Source organism: Salmo salar, chromosome ssa12 (assembly GCF_905237065.1).
Source record: "Salmo salar chromosome ssa12, Ssal_v3.1, whole genome shotgun sequence".
Classification (NCBI taxonomy): domain Eukaryota; kingdom Metazoa; phylum Chordata; class Actinopteri; order Salmoniformes; family Salmonidae; genus Salmo; species Salmo salar.
The window spans coordinates 54,867,157-54,892,272 of NC_059453.1; the positions used below are offsets into that span (position 1 = coordinate 54,867,157).

The 25,116-nt window shown below is 41.7% G+C and overlaps 1 protein-coding gene across 2 annotated transcripts; it reads right to left on the reverse strand.

Moving 5' to 3' along the window:
- Positions 1-8,055: 8,055 nt before the first annotated feature.
- Positions 8,056-11,380, reverse strand: LOC106565310 (vesicle transport protein GOT1A-like). 2 transcript variants are annotated; one of them, XM_014132256.2, is made up of 4 exons: positions 10,916-11,105; positions 10,372-10,550; positions 8,866-8,929; positions 8,056-8,503 (listed from the first exon to the last, which is right to left on the reverse strand). In XM_014132256.2, exons 1-3 carry the CDS (start codon positions 11,030-11,032, stop codon positions 8,902-8,904), a joined length of 324 nt encoding a protein of 107 aa, XP_013987731.2. In that variant the 5' UTR covers positions 11,033-11,105; the 3' UTR covers positions 8,056-8,503; positions 8,866-8,901. The 2 variants fall into 2 exon arrangements, with proteins under 2 accessions (XP_013987731.2, XP_045548050.1); XM_045692094.1 differs by lacking the exons at positions 8,056-8,503; positions 8,866-8,929 and adding an exon at positions 11,290-11,380 and having other exon boundaries at positions 9,427-10,550; positions 10,916-11,007.
- Between the last annotated feature and the right edge of the window lie 13,736 nt (positions 11,381-25,116).

Consider the following 25,116-nt stretch of genomic DNA (forward strand, 5'->3'; position numbering starts at 1 on the left):
GACCCATGCCAAATCTTTTCAGTCTCCTGAGGGAATAGGTTTTGTCGTGGCCTCTTCACAACTGTCTTGGTGTGTTTTGACCATTCTAGTTTGTTGGTGATGTGGACACCAAGGAACTTGAAGCTCTCAACCTGCTCCACTATCGCCCTGTCAATGATAATGGGGGCGTGTTCGGTCCGCCTTTTCCTGTAGTCCACAATCATCTCCTTTGTCTTGATTACGTTGAGGGATAGGTTGTTATTTTGGCACCACCCAGCCAGGTCTCTGACCTCCTCCCTATAGGCTGTCTCATCGTTGTCGGTGATCAGGCCTACCACTGTTTTGTCGTCTGCAAAATACATCTGTGGTCGGAGTCTACACAGACCGGTGCGCTATAGCCAATCAGAGCTACGGTAGGCCTTTATTCAAACAAGCCATTTGCCACACGGGCCCGCCATCATTCACTTTGAACTGGACGGTGTGTTTACAGGCAGTTGCAACAGCGCTACTCAAATTAGAATGCATTTGCCAAAAGCCACAAAATACACCTGAATGGATTTCTGCAAATATGTAAACAGACCGGGAGTTATCTTACATTTGGGAACTTCAGAGTCCTATTGATCAAATATAACAAAGTATAATTAGATAAACCCTCTCAAACGTATTCAGCTCGTCGGACATTAAAATTGTACTGATGAACAATGGGGAATTGTAGCCACCTCGTCCTTCTGCAGCTTGTCCCAACCAAGCACCAAAGCTAACTCGCTAAAGTTGGCTAGCTTGCTAGCTAGCTACTGTACTTCCAGACATAAATGAGAGAACACCTCAATCTGACTGTTTTACTCACCATAGCAGAGCTAGTTAGGCTGTTTGAATGTCTTCAAGAGCATTCTTGACTAACTATGACTTTTTTGCCTACGTTTAATGATAACGGTCATATTCAGTGATTGTTAAGTGTTCAGTTCCTCGGCACTCTTGTACACTCAGATGAGGTGCTCTGAAATCTGAGTAGATAGCCATAGTGAATTTGCCAACGCAAGAGATATGCTAACTAGCTAACTAAATTACACCTGCATATCTATCTGTGTATAGCCACCGAAAAACAATATGAGGGGAAAAATTCAGTCACTCACCCACTCCTCCAATGGCATCCTCCTAGCAGCTCTCTATCTAGCTAACTTTAGGCTCTGTGTTTTTAGATTGCTACATAAATAGTTACGCTAGCCTATTAGCCACGTTATGACTGATTGTATTGACATTCCCAGCCTTAGTTACGTTTGTCCGTTTTTGTCCAGAATATTGAGTCATTGAAACTGAAACAGTGCATCCAGAATGGATGGAGGCAGCAAGCAAGGTCAGCAGTGATGTACAACCTGATAGCAATATGTTTTTGACTACCAAGAAATGTATTGGGGAATTATAGTAATATTAATCTATTCTGCCAACAATGACTTTGTGTACATCATGGAACGTTGAGTCAAATATAACCTGTTTTTAAAAACTCTTATGATGTTGGTTTAGTAGCATAAACTGGGAATTTATATGTTTTTACTGATATTTGTTTGTTTGTTTCATATCTGCAAAGTAGTTAGAAACACTGTCATTTCCACTTTAAACTTTAGGTCACTGGTTACTTTGCGTACTAAACCTGAATATTTTTTTTCCAATGGGAAGTAATAGTTGTACATTTTGATTGGGAAATACTTAATGGTTGTGTTTTTGTATTCTGATGATTGGGACCTACTGGCTTTTTATGTCAGAGTTTATGGGTATATGGTTTATACCTGCGTATACCCTCCATTACAGCACTTGCCCTTTGTGTTTTACAAACTCCTTACACTTCTACATGAGTGTGCTGGTATTACGGTTGCTGTCCTTTCAGAATCACGAACCTGTCACACAATGAAAGCCTATAGGTTTCCCACTGCGCAAACATGTCTATAATATATATAAAGATTGTTAAGTTGATGTTTCAAGAAAGGAGTGTATATATTTGGCTTTTTCCACATTTTGTTACGTTAGAGCCTTATTGTAAAATGTATTAAATTGTTGTTTTTTCATCAATCTACATACACTACCCCATAATGATTAAGCTTAAACAGGTTTTTTGTAATTTTTGCAAATGTATAAAATATAAAAATACTGAAATATCACATTTACACAAGTATTCAGACCCATGCTGCCATCACCATGCTTCACCGTAGGGATGGTGCCAGCTTTCCTCCAGACGTGATGCTTGGCATTCAGGCCAAAGAGTTCAATCTTGATTTCATCAGACCAGAGAATCTTGTTTCTCATAATCTGAGAGTCCTTTAGGTGGCTTTTGGCAAACTCCAAGCTTCCGTCTGGTGGAGTGCTGCAGAGATGGTTGTCCTTCTGGAAAGTTCTCCCATCGCCACATAGGTCAATTCCCTGACCAAGGCCCTTCTCCCCCGATTGCTCAGTTTGGCCGGGCAGCCAGCTCTAGGAAGAGTCGTGGTGGTTCCAAACTTCTAACATTTAAAAATGATGGAGGCCGCTGTGTTCTTTGGTACCCTTCCCCAGATCCGTGCCTCAACACAATCCTGTCTCGGAGCTCTACGCACAATTCCTTCAACCTCATGACTTGGTTTTTGCTCTGACATTCACAGTCAACTGTGGGACCTCATATAGACAGGTGTTTGCCTTTCCAAATCATGTCTAATCAATTGAATTTAACACAGGTAGACTCCGATCAAGATGTAGAAACATCAAAAGGATGATAAACGGAAACAGGATTAACCTGAGCTCAATTTTTTGTCTCCTCGCAAAGGGTCGAAATACTTATGTAAATACGTTTTTTTCGTTTTTTAGGTTTAATACATTTGATAAAACTTCTAAAAACCTGTTTTCGCTTTGTCATTATAGGTTATTGTGTGTAGATTGCTGAGGGTGTTTTATTTATTTAATCCATTTTAGAATAAGGCTGTGACGTAACAGACTGTGAAAAAAGTCAAAGTCTAAATATTTTACAAAGTCACCGTAAATGAAACATAAGCCTTCTGGCTACACGAACTTGGTGCTGATGTTTAAGAAGATGGGGAGCGCAAAGAAACAGACACCCAGTACGAGCTTAGAGTGGAGCTACACAGCACAAGTCAGGGGTCAAAAGCTACATTTGATTCTACACATTCATTATTTTGAATGTTTCCCCTTTACATGATTATGTATTCACATGAAAAAAAGGCGAATTATTATTGATGACTTTGTAACAGTTCCAAAAAGTTGTCCACTACAATAAATGCTCACTGGTACCCTAGTTTATAGAAAGACCCTTATTGTTTTCCAAATGCTGCCGTTCTCTATGGAAGAAGGGCGTCTCCACCGTTTATGTTCAGTATGCAAGTTGTGCATCTATTTGGATAGAACAAGAGCATGGCGCAGAGTGACACAAGCTTCCTATCTGGGGTGCCAACCACCCCTGCAAAGGGGGGCTCCTCATTAAAGGCTATCCCTTCTGATAATGGAGGCTATTATATTGGTTTACAATAGCAAGGGGGGGTTACATCGACCGGAGGGCTTGAGGATTCATTATAACAGTGGTTTGACTACCTCTTGAGCACTGTGCGAGGGCGTCTTTACAAGAGATTTGCATGGTGGCATGTTGGGCCGCCCCTCATACTTATATGAGGGTTTTTTACCACCTAGACGTCGCCTCTGAGGGGTCATGCTGTTGGAACTGACCCTGGCTTTGGAGAGCATGTCTGCGTTGCTAGAGTTGGCCATATCCCATAGTGAGACATCAAAACGAGTATTTGAAATATAATTTAGGGTTCCTTGCCTAAACCCGGTTCTATGAGAATATGAGTGAGATGTCTCAAAGCTTTTCCCTGCTGTCAAGAGTGCAAGGAAGAGAGGCATGCTTGAGAATGACCAGTTAGCAGGCGAGTGGCTCCCTTCATGAAGGAGAGGGGCTCACCTTATTCACCACTCAACCTGTCACTCTCCAACATATGCTGTTTGATTGGTTACTTCAAACTGTGGACAAGGCCAGGCGTATCCCATAATGAGACATCTCACTCATATTCTCATGGAACTGGGATTATGCAAGTAATGGTACATACACACCGAGAAATCTGACTGCTGAAAGGTACTTAGCTGAGTAGGAGGCCGTTCCTTCTCTTACTAGAACAAAATACATCTCCGCTGTGTATCGACGAACCTGTCGTTTCTACTTGTAGAATCGCAATGCCCATCAGTGGCCGAGAACTTGACATTGAGACAATCAGAGATCACAAACCTCCACTTGAGTGAGACGACAGAAGTGACAAGAAAAGGGGAAAAAGTGGGCACTTTTCCCAGTGAAATCTACCCCATTTTCATCAGAATTGTTCTAACTAAAACAATATTTTACATCTAGCTAAGGAGTTTTGTGATTGAAGAAGGATTTTTTTGTTAGGGTCAGTTTGATAATGTTAGCTTGCTAACTGAGCCAGACAGTCACACGAACATCATACGTAACGAATGGGGTAGAAAGTGCAGCACAATGCTCATAATAGTAAATGCTTTACCAATATACAGTATTTATCTAGCAAGTGCTCAAGACAAAGGAGATTATTGTGGACTACAGGAAAGGAGGACCGAGCACGCCCCCATTATCATCGACTGGGCTGTAGTGGAGCAGGTTGAGAGTTTCAAGTTCCTTGGTGTCCACATCACCAACAAACTATCATAGTCCAAACACACCAAGCCAGTCGTGAAGAGGGCATGACAAAGCCTATTCTGCCTCAGGAGACTGAACATTTTTGGTCCACAAAATGTTCTACAGCTGCACCATCGAGAGCATCCTGACTGGTTGCATCACTGCCTGGTATGGCAACTGCTCCGCCTCCTACCGCAAGGCACTACAGAGGGAAGTGCATACGGCCCAGTACATCACTGTGGCCAAGCTTCCTGCCATCCAGGACCTCTATAACAGGCGGTGTCAGAGGAAGGCCCTAAAAATTGTCAAAGACTCCAGCCACCCTAGTCATAGACTGTTCTCTTTGCTACCACATGGCAAGTGGTGCCAGAGCACCAAGTCTAGGTCAAAAAGGCTTCTCAACAGCTTCTACCCCCAAGCCATAAGACTCCTGAACAGCTAATCAAAGGGCTACCCAGACCCCTCTTTTACGCTGCTGCTACTGTCTGTTAATTATCTATGCATAGTCACTTTAACTCAAGCTACAGATTACCTCAATTACCTCAACTAACCGGTGCCTCCACACATTGACTCTGTATATAGCCTTGCTAGTTAGTGTCTTGGCAATCTTCTTATAGCCCAGGCCATCTTTATGTAGAGCAACAATTCTTTTTTTCAGATCCTCAGAGAGTTCGTTGCCATGAGGTGCCATGTTGAACTTCCAGTGACCAGTCAGTATGAGGGAGTGTGAGAGCGATGACACCAAATTTAACACACCTGCTCCCCATTCACACCTGAGACCTTGTAACACTAACGAGTCACATGACACCGGGGAGGGAAAATGGCTAATTAGGCCCATTTTGGACATTTTCACTTAGTGGTGTACTCACTTTTGTTGCCAGCGGTTTAGACATTAATGGCTGTGTGTTGAGTTATTTTGAGGGGACAGTAAATTTACACTGTTATACAAGCTGTACACTCACTACTTTACATTGTAGCAAAGTGTCATTTCTTCAGTGTTGTCACATGAAAAAATATACTCAAATATTTACAAAAATGTGAGGGGTGTACTCACTTTTCTGAGATACTGTATATTAGTAGTATTGATAACCATATAGCTGCCGACAGCCATACATATTGGAATTGATGTTGATAATACAAGAGAAGCAACATTTTGTAACATAAAAGCTAGCATAATATACCTTCAATGTATCCAGTGGGCATCTCAGAAGCCACAGGCTCATCAAGCAGGGATTGCAGCTCTTGGTCTAAAATATAAGTAAAAATTCATGCTGTTATTTAAACTGTCCACATTTATGATTTCGAGATCAATATCTTGATGGCTAAAGAAACCTGATCGGATGCTCTGTCTTGGCCTTCTTCCTGGCTGCCACTTGGACTAACTGAGAAAACAGAAGAAAAAAATGAAGACATACTTTGCATGCTTTTGAAAATGGCACAGCACCAAAAGTGAAGAAATGTCAGTAAGGAACTCAGTGGGAAGGTTAATGAATCCCAACAAAAATATATTCTTAGCATTTTTTTGGTTTTAAATAATGCTTTTAGTTTAATGGCAAATACATACAGATATTTACAAACATGGCATCACACTTGTGTTTTACTCCAGAAGAATATGCTGATTTCACTACAAGTTTCACCCATTTCACAGCACCACAAGTATTTGAAAAGTTCTAACATTATGCACAAAGTAGTAATAATACTTTAAATAACCTACTATGAAAAAAATTGATGGTAATTGTATTCTATTGAGTGTCTTTGAAATGTCTGTAAAGCTATAACACTTCATACAATTCAATTGTTTACCCTAACAAATTACAACCAGACACTTGCTGTCACTCTGGCTTGAGGTGGCCTCAAGTCCTCGGCATCTGCAACTTCAGAGAATATCACAGATGTCAAACCATTACCACATTCACAGTACATCCCATACAGCTGGTTGGAACAGAACTTTGAGAAAGTAGGCTCGTTTAATCAGACTTGAAACTTTTAAAACATTACGTGCCTTGTAGGGTCTTTTCAAAGACACTGGCTCTTGAAGTTGCTAATAGAAGAAAAAAATAGAACTGTTACACTTTGGTAATGTGACTAATAATCAAGTATGTCAAGATTAGAAGGGTGAGGTCATTTCTTCTCATATCAACTGTCATTAGGTTAGGATTTCATGCCGTCTCTACAATTTAAGACTTGTACTTGCATTAACTGTACGCTTTTCTTCACCCACATACTTGATTGTGTGTCAAACTTGCTGTCAACTTGCTGATTATACATTTAATGACCTAGTAGCCTAATGCAGGATCTTACCACCAGGGGCTGGTGGAAGCTGTGCCACTGGAAGCTGGGCTTGTCTGGGTTCATTTGTCTTTTTCTGGAGTGCTTCACTTGCATCGTCATCTTACAGAGCACAATGCAAAAAAAGTAGTCATTATTTTAATCTACTTCCTGATGCATGTAATGCACACTATGGAAGAAGAGTAGTTAAGAAATCCTCACCAGGTGGCTCTACTAGGAATCTGATAGGTTAAGTCACCGCCCTCTTCGCTGGTTCCTCGTCAGAGTCAACATTGGAGGTGTCAACCCCCCGTTTGGCTCATTGCTCTGCCACAGTGTAATTGTCTGTACGTGCAATTAATATTGTCATAAATACTTTCCTATTAAGACTGACAAAACGGGGTCAATTGAGTATTAGTAATTCACATAGTAATACTTTCAGAAAATACATATAGTACTTAAAAAACATCAAATTGATCAGAAATACACTGTAGACATGGTTAATGTTGTAAATGGAAACTGCAGATTTTTTGGGGGAATATCTACATAGGCGTACAGAGGCCCATTATCAGTAATCATCACTCCTGTGTTCCAATGGCACGTTGTGTTAGCTAATGCAAGTTGATCATTTTAAAAGGATAATTGATCATTAGAAAACCCTTTTGCAATTATCTTAGCACAGCTGAAAACTGTTGAGCTGATTAAAGAAGCAATTAAACTGGGCTTCTTTAGATGTATTACTTTACTTTATTCCAACCCGCCCAACACACAAGTCAGGGTATTTGAGTTGAACATCAAGATTATCTGGAAAATAAACTAAATAATGGAACATTGCAAAGGAGAAGTGGTTTGATGAACATGTACCCTCATACCATAGTGTTTTCCCCGATATTATTCCTTGTTCTTGTATTTAAACTGCACAAAAGGGGGTCAGGGTGTTACAAAATAGCACTAGTCCTTTTCCCTTCGCTCAAAAATATGTGAAAAAATGTATTCATGAGACATTCTGAATAATAGAAGGCATATCTATTTATAAATGAAATACAGACATCACACAACGCTTTCAAAATGTACACAGTCATCTACAAAGTAATAGATTCCATGTTTACCTTAAAATAAAGTGTGTAATAAAGGATATGATAAACTGTAGATCAAAAACATGGTTTTATTATAAATACATTAGTGGAATGGCAAACACTCATTGCCACACATGGTTTCTCTGGTAGATCATTTTTATGTAAACATTTTAAGAAGAATAGTTCAAGTCCATTGCTTAATACTTGTTGATGGACAAGGCTCTTAGCTACCTCGTTTCCACCACTTCTCTGTCAGTCTCTGTCAAAGGTTGTAGCCAGTCTTAGCCCATAAGCTTTTCCTTTTTTAATCCATCACTTTCATTCCTCCTCTCTTCTTTGCAGCCTCTATTCAACTCTTCCACTCTCATTCTCTTTCCTCAGACCATAGAATGGCTACTTCCTAGGAAGTTGTTGTATAACGGAGATAAGAAAGAGAAAGAATAGTGATAGTGAGAGAGAAAAATGTAGAGAGAGCTTCCACTACCTTTCGCTTCTCTCAGACCATAGAGGAGCTGTTTCCCTGGGAGAAGGAAAAAAAAGAAGAAAGAGAGGGAGAGATTTCACTCTTCATGAAGCAGGACTATTGGGAGACTACAGCTTTCCACTACACACTTTGTGAAAATGTTATGTGGAATAATCCTCTCTTTGTTGAAACATCGGGGGTGTCTACCCAAACCTCAAGCAGTCTTGGAGTGGGCTAATGCATTGTCGTTTTTTTCCATTGCTTTCTTAGCTCAAACCACGGTTCACAAATGTACTTTTATAGGAGAATTATACAAATCATGCTTATAATTAAATCATAACGTATTATGTTTATACAAAGTTATGAGCCTGGCATAGTCACTGTCACAGTTGAAAAAGAATTAAGATTATTGCTCTCACCACATTGAGATAGGGGATATTAACCAACGATAAAATTTATCCAAACGCCACAGGGAAGAATGACCTGGAGGGAGATAGACAAATAAATATGATGTGAGAACATTCTGATCCAGCAAATACTGTCAGTTCAGCTTAGAACTACCACAGAGTGAGTCTGTCTTTAATGTTGCCCAGGTTTCCAAGACAAATTTCCATTCGGGAAATATGAATATAATCTTATTTTCTCTTAGAACCACAGGGAGGTATCAGACATTTATGATTTTTGAAATATAAGCTTTCTCACATGTTTTGGCCACGGTAAAATGTTTGTCTTAGAAAGTGGTTCAAGGCTGGTCCTTGGATCTGGTCAGTAAAGTTATATAAACTTCTGTGGCCAGTTTAGTAGGAACACCACCCCGTTCATGAAAATGGATCACTCCTACAGACAGTCACGTGGCCATGGTTTGATTTATAAAGCAGATTAAACTAGAGGCGAAAGAAACACACACCTATTTAGGCGAGGTGCTGGATAGCAAAGCAGAACACTTGAAAAATGAAAGGAGAGCCGCACACTCTAGGAGCTCAGATGCAATCATTTAATAACCTAATATCCAACATTTTGACAGACAAGCTTTATAAAGCAGGCAGACAGGCATTGAGGCGTTCAGTTACTGTTCGACTGAAAGTTAGAATGGGCAAAATGAGTGGCCAACGCAACTTTGAGCATGGTATGATCATTGGTTCCAGTATCTCAGAAAAGTGTGGGCTCCTGGGCTTTTCACACACAACAGTGTCTAGGGTTAACCAAGAATGGAGCGACAAACAAAAAAGATCCAGGCAGCAGTAGTCTTGTGGGCAAAAACAGCTCTTTGATGAGAGGTCGAAGGAGAATCGAAAGAATCATGCAAGCTAACAGGTGGGCCGCAAACAGTGATGGACAGAACGACATCTCAGAGAGCACAGGGATCTAACCAAGGAACAGACAGATATAGGAGGGGCAATCAACAAGGTAATGGAGTCCAGATGAGTCCAGCAAGCACTGATGCATGTAATGATGGTGACAGGTGTGCGTAATGATGGGCATCCTGGCGTCCTCGAGCGCCAGTAAGGAGCAGCAGGAGCAGACGTGACACATATGATATGTGAATGGGCAACATTCCATTCCGAAGTCTGAGTTTATATTCTATTGCTTCAGTCCAAATAATTGCTGCCATCGATTTCAATTAATTTTGCTCTGTTTTTTATGTGGTTGGAACTTTCCAATCAGTCGGTATGAAAGAGATGAAACGAGGCAGGCGTTTAAAAATAGGGTGCTGTCGCCAAGGTACTGTATGTCTCTCATCTAGCATAATCCTCTCCCAGCTATCCTGTTTTTAAGTTGTTGTCCCAACTTGCTTCCATTAACGCATGTCTTCTAAGATGCTCTGGATGTCTAAGGCACTCAATGATGAAAGTGTCTGCTGAATTACCAAAATGTAAAATGTCCTCTTTTTCACTATCCTAGAGGTGCTCTATTTTCTAACACACCTGAACAGGAGCACGAAGCCGTAGCTCTCCACAGCCATGCCAATGATTGGCCAGCGGAACAGCACCAAGGCCACGCCCCCCAGGAAGAAGGTTGAGCCTCTGAGCTTCTGTCTCTGGAAGAAGAACCCTGCCGTCCTTTTCAGGCCAATGATGAATGCCAGGCCAGCCAGAAACAGAACCTGAAGGAAAGAAGGACGAGACAAGCTTTGTTTGAAAACGTAGAAAATACATTCTTCCTGTTTGTGCAGCTAATATTGTCACTGTCACTATTACTTCCTGTTACTGTGACTATTGTCAAGCAACCCAATTGCCGTTGAAAAAAATATGTAGACAGTACAGTGCAGGTGTGTATTAATTCCAAAATATTGGTTGTAGAGTTAGAGTACCATGTGAAAACAGTATAAGTCATGTTGTGTGTAACATCATGTAATTAACGCTATATCAGTGTCCTCTGTTGACCTGTTACCTGCTTCCCCTAGCCAGGCGGTGAAGGAACGTTGCATGGTGGTGAGTGTGTCAGTGTGTGGTAGCGATTATTACTCACATTCCCAAATGCCAGTAAGACAGAGTCAAAGTACAGAAGCACGCCAAAGAGCAGAAAGAAGAGGCCGAAGCCTGTGAGACCAACACCAATCTCTGGAACACACACACACACAAACATTTGTGAGAGTCAGCCCGGGCAGTTCAACCAACTATAAGCCTACAGACTGTTCATACATTTAGACAACCTCTAGAGGTAAAACTCACAGTATTCATATCCATAAAGGCTTTCACCATGACACACTTCAAAGTTCAAAGTCTACACAATGACATCACTCAAGTCCAAGTACATGTTGCTTATCGCAAGTCTCAGAGTTGAAGGTAAAAAAAAACAAAAAAACATTGTGATTGTATGGACAGCTGTTATTAACCACTTACTCTGAGTCTCTGTGATTGAAACCATGATGATGTTTTCGTCCTCCCCTGAATTCTCTCTCCTTCACTCCCCCCTGTTGCGTATCTCTCTCGCTCCTTCTCCTTGGGAGTTCGGTGTAGATCTATGCTCCTTCCTTCCTGTGGTGACCTTTGAAGTGAGCTGTCACCAGACTGGGGGGGTGGTGGAGATGGAGGGAACCCCCAAAAGTCACCAGACCTTAGCGATGAGTAATTTAGTTGTCAATCAATACTGGGATTGCCAATAGCATCTGTTTATTCATTCATTTATACAGGAGCTGCCTTCCCTGAAAAGGTGTCTCTTTGAAAAGGACTCAGATTATCATAATGGGATTTCCAAGCTTGAATCAATCCCTTAGTTTGAAGAAATTAGCCAGGGGTGGATTGGCCATCTGGCAATTCTGGAAAATGCCAGGTGGGCTGGGTCATTTTTTTGTTTGGTGGGCTAGTCGAAATTGACATGGCCTGTTAAGATTTAGTTTTATACATTTTGCGCAATTTCTCTGTTACATGCTGACTAAACTGGCCGCGCTGCGTGCACAAGTGTTACAAAATAAATGTACACATACAGTGCATTCAGAAAGTATTCATACCCCTTGACTTATTACACATTTTGCTGTGTTACAGCCTAACCTCAACCATCTCAAATCAAATCAAATTTTATTGGTCACATGGTTAGCAGATGTTATTGCGAGTGTAGCGAAATGCTTATGCTTCTAGATCTGACAGTGCAGCAGTATCTAACAGGTAATATGTGACAATTCCACAACAAAACTTACTATATATCAAATTCCACAACAAAACCAAACACACACAATCTAGTAAAGGAATGGGATGAGAATACATAAGTATAAAATATATGGATGAGCAGTGACAAGGCGGCTAAGGTGCAATAGATACGGAAGGATACAGTATACAGTATATACAGTTGAAGTCGGAAGTTTACATGCACCTTAGCCAAATACACTTAAACTCAGTTTTTCACAATTCCTGACATTTAATCCCAGTAAAATGTCAGGAATTGAAATGAACTGTCAGAATAATAGTAGAGTGATTTATTAATTTGTAATTCGCTCTGGATAAGAGCGTCTGCTTAATGACTTAAATGTAAAATGTAAATTTCAGATTTTATTTCTTTCATCACATTTCCATTGGGTCAGAAGTTTACATACACTCAATTGGTATTTGGTAGCATTGCCTTTAAATTGTTAAACTTGGGTCAAATGCTTCGGGTAGCCTTCCACAAGCTTCCCACAATAAGTTGGGTGGATTTAGGCCCATTCCTCCTGACAGAGCTGGTGTAACTGAGTCAGGTTTGTAGGCCTCCTTGCTCGCACACGCTTTTTCAGTTCTGCCCACAAGTTTTCTATAGGATTGAGGTCAGGTCTTTGTGATGGCCACTACATTACCTTGACTTTGTTGTCCTTAAGCCATTTTGCCACAACTTTGGAAGTATGCTTGGGGTCATTGTCCATTTGGAAGACCCATTTGCGACCAAGCTTTAACTTCCTGACTGATGTCTTGAGATGTTGCTTCAATATATCCACATACTCTTTCTTCCTCATGATGCCAACTATTTTGTGAAGTGCACCAGTCCCTCCTGCAGCAAAGCTCCCCCACAACATTATGCTGCCACCCCCGTGCTTCACGGTTGGGATGGTGTTCTTCGGCTTGCAAGCCTCCCCCTTTATCCTCCAAACATAACGATGGTCATTATGGCCAAACACTTTTATTTTTTTTCATCAGACCAGAGGACATTTCTCCAAAAAGTACAATCTTTGTCCCCATGTGCAGTTGCAAACCATTCTCTGGCTTTTATATGACGGTTTTGGAGCAGTGGCTTTTTCCTTGTTGAGCGTCCTTTCAGGTTATGTCGATATAAGACTCATTTTACTGTGGATACAGATACTTTTGTACTTGTTTCCTCCAGCATCTTCATAAGGTCCTTTGCTGTTGTCCTGGGATTGATTTGCACTTTTTGCACCAAAGTACCTTTATCTCTAGGAGACAGAACGCGTCTCCTTCCTGAGCGGTATGACGGCTGCATGGTCCCATGGTGTTTATACTTGCGTACTATTGTTTGTACAGATGAACGTGGTACCTTCAGGCATTTGGAAATTGCTCCCAAGGATGAACCAGACTTGTAGTGGTCTACAATTTTTGTTCTGAGGTGTTGGCTGATTTATTTTGATTTCCCCATGATGTCAAGCAAAGAGGCACTGAGTTTGAAAGTAGGCCTTGAAATACATCCACAGGTACACCTCCAATTGACTCAAATTATGGCAATTATCCTATCAGAAGCTTCTAAAGCCATGACATAATTTTCCAAGCTGTTTAAAGGCACAGTCAACTTAGTGTATGCAAACTTTTGACCCACTAGAATTGTGATACAGTGACTTATAAGTGAACAATTGTTGGAAAAATTACTTGGTGTTATGCACAAAGTAGATGTCCGAACCGACTTGCCAAAATTATAGTTTGTTAACAAGAAATTTGTGGAATGGCTGAAAAACGAGTTTTGATGACTCCAACCTCAGTGTATTTAAAATTCTGACTTCAACTGTACTAATGAGATGAGTAATGCGAGATATGTAAACATTCTTAAAGTGGCATTATTAAAGTGACTAGTGTTCCATTTATTAAAGTGGCCAATGATATCAGATCTGTAGGTAGCAGCCGCCTCTCTGTGCTAGTTGTGGCTGTTTAACAATCTGATGGCTTTGAGATAGAAAATGTTTTTCAATCTCTCTGTCCCAGCTTTGATGCACTTTTACTGACCTTGCCTTCTGGATGGAAACGGGGTGAACAGGTAGTGGCTCGGGTGGTTATTGTCCTCTATTATCTTTTTGCCTTCTTGTGACATCGGGTGTTGTAGGTGTCCTGGAGGGCAGGTAGTTTGCCCCCGGTGATGCGTTGTGCAGACCGCACCACCCTCTGGAGGGCCCTGTGGTTGTGGGTGGTACAGTTGCCGTACCAGGCAGTGATACAGCCTGACAGGATCTTCTCAATTGTGCACCTGTAAAAGTTAGTGAGAGTTTTTGGTGACAATCCACATTTTGTCAGTCTCCTGATGTTGAAGAGGCGCTGTTGCGCCTTCTTCACCACGATGTCTGTGTTGGTGGACCATTTAGTTTATATCGGTGACATGTACACCGAGGAACTTAAACCTTTCCACCTTCTCCACTGCTGTCCTGTCGATGCTCCCTTTGCTGTTTCCTGAAGTCCACAATCTCTTTTGTTTTGCTGACATTGACTGAGAGGTTATTTCCCTGACACCACACTATGAGGGCCCTCACTTCCTCCCTGTAGGCTGTCTCGTCATTGTTGGTATTCAAGCCTACCACTGTAGTGTTGTCTGCAAACGTGATGATTGAGTTGGAGGCGTGCATGGTCATGCAGTCGTGGGTCAACAGGGAGTACAGGAGAGGGCTGAGAATGCACCCTTGTGGGGCCCCAGTGTTGAGCATCAGCGGAGTGGAGATGTTGTTTCCTACCTTCACCACCTGGGGGCGGCCCGTCAGGAAGTCCAAGACCCAGTTCCACAAGACGGGGTCGAGACCCAGGGTCTCAAGCTTAAATTATGAGTTTGGAGGGTACTACGGTGTTGAATGCTGAGCTGTAGTCAATGAACAGCATTCTTACATTGGTATTCCTCTTATCCAGATGGGATAGGGCAGTGTGCAGTGTGATGGCGATTGTATCGTCTGTGGACATATTGGGGTGGTAAGCAAATTGGAGTGGGTCTAGGGTGACAGGTAGGGCGGAGGTGATATGATCCTTGACTAGTCTCTCAAAGCACTTCATGATGACAGAAGTGAAAACAACTGGGCGATAGTCATTTAGTTCAGTAACCTTAGCTTTCTTGGGAGCATGAACAATCTATACATAATACCCCATAATGACGAAGTGAAAACATGCTTTTAGAAATGTTTGGCAATTTATTGAAGATGAAGTACAGAAATATCTCATCTACATAAGTATTCAAATCAAATCAAATTGTATTTGTCACATGCGTCGAATACAACAGCTGTAGACCTTACAGCGAAATGCTTACTTAAATGCCCTTAACCAACAATGCAGCTTTAAGAAAACACCTAAAAATGTAAGAGATAAGAATAATAAATAATTAAAGAGCAGCAGTAAATAACAATAGCGGGGCTATATACAAGGGGTACCGGTACATAGTAAATGTACGGGGGCACTGGTGTCAAGGTAATTGAGGTAATCTGTACATGTAGGTAGAGTTATTAAAGTGACTATGCATAGATAATAACAGAGAGTAGCAGCAGCATAGAAGGGGGGGTGGGCGCAATGCATAAAGTCTGTGTAGCCACTTGATTAGCTGCTCAGGAGTCTTATGGCTTGAGTTGGGGGTAGAAGCTGTTTAGAAGCCTCTTGGACCTAGACATGGTGCTCCGGTACCACTTGCCGTGCTGTAGCAGAGACAACAGTCTGTGACTAGGTGGCTGGAGTCTTTGACCATTTTTAAGGCCTTCCTCTGACACCGCCTGGTAAAGAGGTCCTGGATGGCAGAAAGCTTGGCCCCGGTGATGTACTGGGCCATACGCACTACCCTCTGTAGTGCCTTGCAGTCAGAGGCCGAGCAGTTGCCATACCAGGCAGTGATGCAACCCGTCAGGATGCTCTCGATGGTGCAGCTGTAGAACCTTTTGAGGATCTGAGGACCCATGCCAAATCTTTACAGTCTCTTGAGGGGGAATAGGTTTTGTCATGCCCTCTTCACGACTGTCTTGGTGTGCTTGGACAATGTTTGTTTGTTGGTGATGTGGTCGCCAAGGAACTTGACGCTCTCAACCTGCTAAACTACAGCCCCGATGATGAGAATGGGGGTGAGCTCGGTCCTTCTTTTCCTGTAGTCCACAATCATCTCTTTTGTCTTGATCACATTGAGGGAAAGGTTTTTGTCCTTGCACCACACGGTCAGGTCTCTGACCTCCTCCCTATAGGCTGTCTCATCGTTGTCGATGATCAGGCCTGCCACTGTTGTGTCATCAGCAAACTTAATGATGATGTTGGAGTCGTGCCTGAGGGTACTGGAGGGTACTGAGCACGCACTCCTGAGCTAGTCTGGTAGGCTCGTGTCTACACTCCCAAGCCCTGCCACATTCGACAAGTGTTGGAGCCAGTGTAGTACAATTCGATCTTAGTCCTGTATTGACGCTTTTCTGTTTGATGGTTCGTCGGAGGGCATAGGGAGATTTCTTATAAGTCTCCGGGTTAGAGTCCCGCTCCTTGAAGCTTTAGCTTTAGTGTGAATGTTGCCTGTAATCCATGGCTTCTGGTTGGGGTATGTACGTACAGTCACTGTGGGGATGATGTCCTCAATGCACTTATTATGCACTTATTGATAAAGCCAGTGACTGATGAGGTGTACTCCTCAATGCCATCGGAAGAATCCCGGAACATATTCCAGTCTGTGCTACCAAAACAGTCTTGTAGTTTAGCATTTGCTTCATCTGATCACTTTTTTATAGACAGAGTCACTGGTGCTTCCTGCTTTAATTGTTGCTTGTAAGCAGTAATCAGATTGATAGAGTTATGGTCAGATTTGCCAAATGGAGGGCAAAGGAGAGCTTTGTACTGTGTGTACTCTGTGTGTGGAGTAAAGGTGGTCTAGAATTTTTTTTGGTCTGGGTGCTAGAAATGAGGTAAAACTGATTTAGGTTTCCCTGCATTAAAGTCCCCTGGCACTAGGAACGCCGCCTCTGGATGAGCGTTTTGCTGTTTGCTTATGGCGGAATACAGCTCATTGACTGCGGTTTTAGTGCCAGCCTAGGTCTGTGGTGGTATGTAGACATATACGAAAAATACAGATAAACTCTCTTGGTAGATAGTGTGGTCTACAGTTTATCATGAGATACTCTACCTCAGGCGAGCAAAACCTTGAGATTTCCTTAGATATCGTGCACCGGCTATTGTTTCCAAATATGCATTGGTCCCCGCCCCGTGTCTTACCAGAGGCTGCTGTTCTGTCCTGCTGATAGTGTATAACCCGCCAGTTGTATGTTCTTAATGTCGTCATCAGCCACAACTCTGTGAAACATAGGATATTACAGTTTTTAATGTCCTGTTGGTAGGATATACGTGCTTTCAGTTCGTCCCATTTATTTTCCAGCGATTGAAGGTTAGCTAGTAGGATGGAAGGCAAGGGCAGATTAGCCACTCATCACTTGAGCCTCACAAGGCATCCTGATCTCTTTCCGCGAATCCTACGTTTCCTTTTCCAGCGAATCACAAGGATTTGGGCCTGGTCGGGTGTCTGTAGTAGTATATCCCTCCTGTCCGACTCATTGAAGAAAAACTCTTCACACCTCTTAGTCAATACTTTGTAGAAGCACCTTTGGCAGCGATTAAAGCAGTGAGTCTTTCTGGGTAAGTCTCTAAGAACTTTCCACACTTGGATTGTGCAACATTTAGACATTCTTTAAAAAATTCAAGCTCTGTCAAATTGTTTGTTTATCATTGCTAGAAAACCATTTTTAGGGATTGCCAAAGATTTTCAAGCAGATTTAAGTCAAACTGTAACTTGGACACTCCAGTGTAGATTTGGCCTTGTGTTTTAGGTCATTGTCCTGCTGAAAGGTGAATTAATCTCCCAGTGTCTAGTGGAAAGCACACTCGACCAGGTTTTCCACTAGGATTTTGCCTGTGATTTTCTCCATTACATTTATTTTTATCCTTAAAAACTCCCTAGTCCCTTAATGATTACAAGCAAACCTATAACATAAAAACCGCTTGACGGTCGCCTAGGATAGGGGGCGCTACAGCGATTTTTGAAAAAAACTTGTGCCCATTTTAAACGGCCTCCTACTCAAACTCAGAAGCTAGAATATGCATATAATTAATACTTGTGGATAGAAAACACCCTAAAGTTTCTAAAACTGTTTGAAGGGTGTCTGTGAGTATAACAGAACTCATATGGCAGTCAAAACCCCAAGACAGATCGTAACAGGAAGTGGAATTCTGAATTGCGGACTCAACTTCATCACTTTGCCTATAAATCACACCGTGAGCAATGGTTCATTGAGCACTTCCTATTGCTTCCACTAGATGTCCCCAGTCTTTACAAAGTGGTTTGAGCCTTCTACTGTGAAAACTGACACAATGAGAGTCTGTGGAACGTGGTCACATGAGGAGGGCCATCACCATTATGACGCCGGCGCCGCTGGCTACCCTCCCCTTTCGAAACGTTTTGAAAGACAATGCAATCGTCCCCCTTGAATGTTATTGGAGCTCTGGTTGAAAAAGGCCCTAAAGATTTATGTTATACAACGTTTGACATGTTTGAACGAATCTAAATTTAAAAAAAATGCATTTTGTTGAAAGAGGAGTCCCGCGCACGACGGGACTTTTGGAGCAGCCTTCAGAACGCACTAACAAGAACAAGCTATTGAAACATAAAGGATTAACCTTTTCGAACAAAAATACATTTGTTGTGGACCTGGGATTCCTGGAAGTGCCTTCTGATGAAGATAATCAAAGGTAAGGGATTATTGACAATAGTATACAAGAGTAGATTTGATATGCGATTGTTCCAAGATGGCGCTGACCTGTAACGGTAGCCTATTTTTCTGAGTATCGCATCCCCTTTTATCGCAAAGTGTGATTACCCAGTAAAGTTATTTTTAAATCTGGCATTACAGGTGCTTTCAAGAGATATTCATCTATAAATCTTAGAATGACAATATTACATTTTAAAAATGTTTTCGAATAGTAATTTAGTAAATTGTAGCGCTGTTAGACCGGATGCATTTGAGGGAAAATAGTTAGTCAACGTCACGCGCTGATGTAAAATGCTGTTTTTATATATAAATATGAACTTTATCGAACAAAAGAATGCATGTATTGTGTAACATGATGTCCTAGGAGTGTCATCTGATGAAGATTGTCAAAGGTTAGTGCTGCATTTAGCTGTTTTTTGGTTATTTGTGATACATGTGGTTGGTCGGAAAATGGCTATGTGGCTACTTTTACGATATACTCCTCTAACATAATCTAATGTTTTGCTTTTGCTGTAAAGCCTTTTTGAAATCGGACAACGTGGTTCGATTCAAGAGAGGTGTATCTATAAAACGATATAACATAGTCCTATATTTGAAAAAATATATATGTTACATTTCGTTATGCTAATGGCGATAGGATTTTTCGCTGGATGTCCGTCCCGCATACGGGACGAGCCCGTCAAGAGGATAATGCAGCCACCACTATGCTTGAAAATATGGAGAGTTTGTAATGTTTTATATTGGATTTGCCCCGAACATAACACTTTGTATTCAGGACCAAAAGTTAATTGCTTTGCCACATTTTTTGTAGTATTACCTTAGTGGCTTGTTGCAAATAGGCTTCCTTCTTTTTACTCTGTCAATGAGGTTAGTAATTGTAGAGTAACTACAATGTTGTTGATCCATCCTCCGTTTTCTCTTATCAGAGCCATTAAACTCTGTAACTGTTTTAAAGTCACCATTGGCCTCATGGTGAAATCCCTGAGCGGTTTTCTTCCTCTCCGGCAACTGAGTTAGGAAGGACGCCTGTATCTTTGTAGTGACTGGGTGTTTTGATACACCATCCAAACTGTAATTAATAACTTCACTATGCTCAAAAATATATTAAAAGATATATTTTTTAAACCAACTACCAACAGGTGCCCTTCTTTACGAGGCATTGGAAAACCTCCCTGGTCTTTGTAGTTGAATCTGTGTTTGACATTCACTGCTCGACATGAGGGACATTACAATTATGTGTATGTGTGGGGTACAGAGATGAGGCAGTCATTCAAAACTCATGTTAACCCATAAGAGTCTAAGCCCTGTCAAAGCTGGGGGGGAGGGGGTTCTTAGGTTCTACTAAGCTACATGGAATTGTTTTAAGAATGTCATACCAAAGATAATTTTGCGATTTGTTTTGGAATTTTAAGACCCCTTGAAGTTTAACAAAAAAAATAAAAACGTTAGATGAAAAATGATACACAATTATACACACAATTATACACATTAACACATTGAATAACATATTCACTACATGGAACAACAGATAGTCCCCCCCAAAACATCTAAAATAAGTTGGTTCTAAAGTGTCTGTCCAACATCTGAGAACTACAGTATAAGAAAGATCAGGATGTATTTAACCCCTTATTTATGTATTGTGAGGCCGGTGGGCGTCCTAAAGAAAAACTGACATGTACGCGTCAAATTCTCGCCGTTACACAGAGGGGGCATATTAGTGTGTAGCCCAAACTTTTCGGACACTACAGACAGAAGTTGACAGATCGGCTAAACCGACTTTAGACGAGCCCAAAGATGCTTGTGGGGGTCATACAGCAAAATGTTCATGAGAGTCTCATGATTCCATAGATGGGTACGTAGGCCAAACCTTTTGGACAGTACAGACGATTTTGTGAGAAGACTAATTTTCGGGATGTCTCATGGTCTGACAAACACGCTCTAACTCTGTCATCTTTAACCGCAGATGCGGAAGGGCGACATAGGCGGGTGCAGTGGATTGAGAAGCATCCAATGTAAAAAAAAACGGATATCTCTAGTTTAACACTATTATTGCACACAGAGCGAGTCTATGCAGCTTATGTGACTTGTTAAGAACATTTTTACTCCTGAACTTATTTAGGTTGACCATAATAAAGGGATTGAATACATATTGACTCAAGACATTTCAGCTTTTCATTTGAAATGTATTTGTAAACATTTCTCAAAATATTTGTAAACATTTCTCAAAATATAATTCCACTTTGACATTATGGGGTACTGTGTGTAGGTCAGTGACCCCAAAACTCTTAATTTAATCCATTTAAAATTCTGCCTGTAACACAAAAACATGTGGAAAAAGTCAAGGTGTGTGATTACTTTTTGAAGGTACTGTACATGTCATTCAACCATTTAATCTGAACTGCTTGTGCGTGTCCACTGGGTCTGCATAGCCAGACACTAAAATAGAACTTGGTTCTATTTTAGACGGTGGATGCACTGCAAGTCCCACCTCTCCCATCTACTCTTTGATTTTTACAATCATGCTAACTGTAATGATGGAGTGGTGAGTCGGAAGCAGGTGGAACGTTTTAATAAAACAACAAAACCAAGAACACACCACTAACATCAGGCAGTATGCCGATACACAAGAACAATACCAACTGGTGAGTGAACATGGGAGAGTGACATATAAAGGGGAGGAAATGATGAAGGTATTGGAGTCTAGGTGTGAATCATAATGATTCACAGGTGCGTATAATGATGAGTGCCAGGTGTGCGTAATGATGATTCCCAGGACTGGTGGTTTGAACTCTGGCGACGTCGTACGCCGGAGGGAAAGAACAGGAGCAGACGTGACACTAACCCACGTGGTTGATTGAAAGATGAACGAGGTCCAGTTGGTGGTGATAATGCACCTTAAAGTTGGTTGCCAACTTTCATATAAAATCCACAGAAGTAGGAGATTGATGAACAAGAGATTATTAAAAGAAAATGAACTAAAAACAAACTAGTTTTCCCCCTGTAATCTGTGGATTAATTGTCGTAGAGTAGAGAACACACAATTTTGTATGACTGAAAATAGGTCAAAATTATACACATAAACAAGGATAACATGCATTTTAGGTAAAATAACCACCCAAATTTCCCAGGTCAAATTAGCTAGAAACAGCAATCTAGCTAAATGTCCATGAATATTTAATGTGTGTTTCGACCCATTCCCAAACTAATATAGTAGGTTAAGAGTTGGTTTTGGTATTTTAAACTCTGAAATTGAACTACATGTCATCGAAAATGTAATCTATGTAATCTCCAAATGTAATTATTAATCATCAGAGACATAAACAAAACTAGTAATGCTGCATACTCCAAGGAAGGTTCAAATCTCACCTTTCTGGTAAATATAGTCCTCACTTTTGAGGACACAAGCACAAGTACACTGTACAAATATGATACATTTTATATGATGTATTTCCTATTCAACAAAACTGTATGAATAAGGTTTGAAAATACTTATTTTGTGTAAATATAGTGTAATTAATTAAAAAATGACTAACTATAAAATGTCACCATCCTTACAACTGTAAAATACATATTTGCATATTTAGTGTTAGAGAAAATGTGCATATTGTCCAAAGGTCTCTTTTGATCAAAACGTCTGCCCCCATCGCTGTGAATGACAGCGATGGCTTCCTGAACTCCCTAGGAACTCACCTTTCATCGCATATTAACCTTGTCCATCTTAGGTTATTGTCAACAGCAGTGAAAGCACTCTCTCCTGCTGCGATATGATGCAAGGATTCCAGGCATATAAACTCAGCAAAAAAAGAAACGTCCCTTTTCAGGGCCCTGTCTTTCAAAGATAATTTGTAAAAATCCAAATAACTTCACAGATCTTCATTGTAATGGGTTTAAACACTGTTTCCCATGCTTGTTCAATGAACCATAAACAATCAATGAACATGCACCTGTGGAACGGTCGTTAAGACACTGACAGTAGGCAATTAAGGTCACAGTTATGAAAACTTAGTACACTAAAGAGGCCTATGTACTGACTCTGAAAAACACCAAAAGAAAGATGCCCCAGGATCCCTGCTCATCTGCATGAACATTGCTTAGGCATGCTGCAAGGAGGCATGAGGACTGCAGATGTTGCCAGGGCAAAAAATTGCAATGTCCGTACGGTGAGACGCCTAAGACAGCGCTACAGGGAGACAGGACGGACAGCTGATCGTCCTCGCAGTGACAGACCACATTTAACAACACTTGCATAGGATCGGTACATCCGAACATCGCACCTGTGGGACAGGTACAGGAAGGCAACAACAACTGCCCGAGTTACACCAGGAATGCACAATCCCTCCATCAGTGCTCAGACTATCCGCAATAGGCTGAGTGGGTGGACTGAGGGCTTGTAGGCCTGTTGTAAGGCAGGTCCTCACCAGACATCACCGGCAACAATGTTGCCTATGGGCACAAACCCACCGTCGCTGGACCAGACAGGACTGGCAGAAAGTGCTCTTCAATGACGAGTCGTGGTTTTGTCTCACCGGGGGTGATGGTCAGATTCGCTTTTATCGTCGACGGAATGAGCGTTACACCGAGGCCTGTCCCCCAGAGTGGGATCGATTTAGAGGTGGAGAGTCCGTCATGGTCTGGGGCGGTGTGTCACAGCATCATCGGACTGAGCTTGTTGTCATTGCAGGCAATCTCAACGCTGTGCATTACAGGGAAGACATCCTCCTCCCTCATGTGGTACGATTTGGAGGTGGAGAGTCCGTCATGGTCTGGGGCGGTGTGTCACAGCATCATCGGACTGAGTGTGTTGTCATTGTAGGCAATCTCAACACTGTGCGTTACAGGGAAGACATCCTCCTCCCTGGCTCATCCTGACATCACCCTCCAGCATGACAATGCCACCAGCCATACTGCTCGTTATGTGTGTGATTTCCTGCAAGACAGGAATGTCAGTGTTCTGCCATGGCCAGCGAAGAGCCCTGATCTCAATCCCATTGAGTACGTCTGGGTCCTGTTGGATCGGAGGTTGAGGGCTAGGGCCATTCCCCCCCAGAAACGTACGGGAACTTGCAAGTGCCTTGGTGGAAGAGTGGGGTAACAGCTCACAGGAAGAACTGGCAAATCTGGTGCAGTCCATGAGGAGGAGATGCACTGCAGTACTTAATACAGCTGGTGGCCACACCAGATACTGACTGTTACTTTTGATTTTGAACTGCCCTTTGTTCAGGGACACATTATTCAATTTCTGCCAGTCACATGTCTTTGGAACTTGTTCAGTTTATGTCTCAGTTGTTGAATCTTGTTATGCTCATACAAATATTTACACATGATAAGTTTGCTGAAAATAAGCGCAGTTGACAGTGAGAGGACGTTTCTTTTTTTGCTGAGTTTACGTTGTTAGTGGCTGTGATGTGAGGTTCAGCCAGGAGTTGATGAAGTCAGAAGAGCGATTGAAATGGTAGGAAGGACATACCAGCTTCAAGTCACATCAGATTTCACATCCTGCATCACATAGGCAGAAGAGAAATACTCCTGTGTCCGTGAGAATCAGGGCTACTGCTCCTTGAAAGCCATTTCGATCTACGGTGTCCACAGATCAATTTATAAGTGAATAACTATTATCAGAAGCATGCAGGTCCCCTGAACAGGGGACTTTACATCAAAGTTATTTTAACCTGCTTCTCATAAATGCATCTGATGGGGATTGACAAAATCAAGATGCGCACAATGGAGCATGCGCGGAACCGGTTTGGTCATTATGTTATACTAATCTATAATGAGCCTCTGGCTGATCAGTGGGCAACGGCCGCCCATCTTTCTAGATGAGCGGGCCTTGTTTTCTGATAGGCGAACCTGAAGTCATACAAACTCGCATTCAAAGTCAAACGCGTCATCAGCAAAGATACTTGCTCCAACTCCATCATCAGTTAGACAGCCAAGATCATGGATCATGCTGCTGTGTGACAAGTGAGACACTCTCCCCTCCCCCATGTGCTCAACAGAAGAATGCATTCTAATCGTATAACATTTCAAAATGCAATTGCAGGAAAAACACACCTTTAGAAGCGTTGTCCCCTTGTCTCTGTCAAAGAGAAGAAAGTCTCAGCTTTCTGTTAGTATTTTCAACTCAATTGCAAATATTTTACAACCAAGACTCTAAGTTTTGTTTTACTCTTCCTGGGGTCCAGCAAAATTAAGGCAGTTTATACAATTTTAAAAACATTACAATACATTCATAGACTGTGTGCCCTCAGGCCCCTACTCCACCACAACCACATATATATAGTGGTTCCTC

Bases quoted from the DNA above. Each gene is read 5' to 3' on its own strand.
- LOC106565310 (XM_014132256.2), bottom strand. From the start codon at position 11,032: ATGTTTGTGTGTGTGTGTGTTCCAGAGATTGGTGTTGGTCTCACAGGC. The intron at 10,551-10,915 runs GTGAGTAATAAT...TCTTTCCTTCAG, and splicing joins TCTTACTGGCATTTGGGAAT to GTTCTGTTTCTGGCTGGCCT. The intron at 8,930-10,371 runs GTGTGTTAGAAA...ATCTCCCTCCAG, and splicing joins GGCTTCGTGCTCCTGTTCAG to GTCATTCTTCCCTGTGGCGT.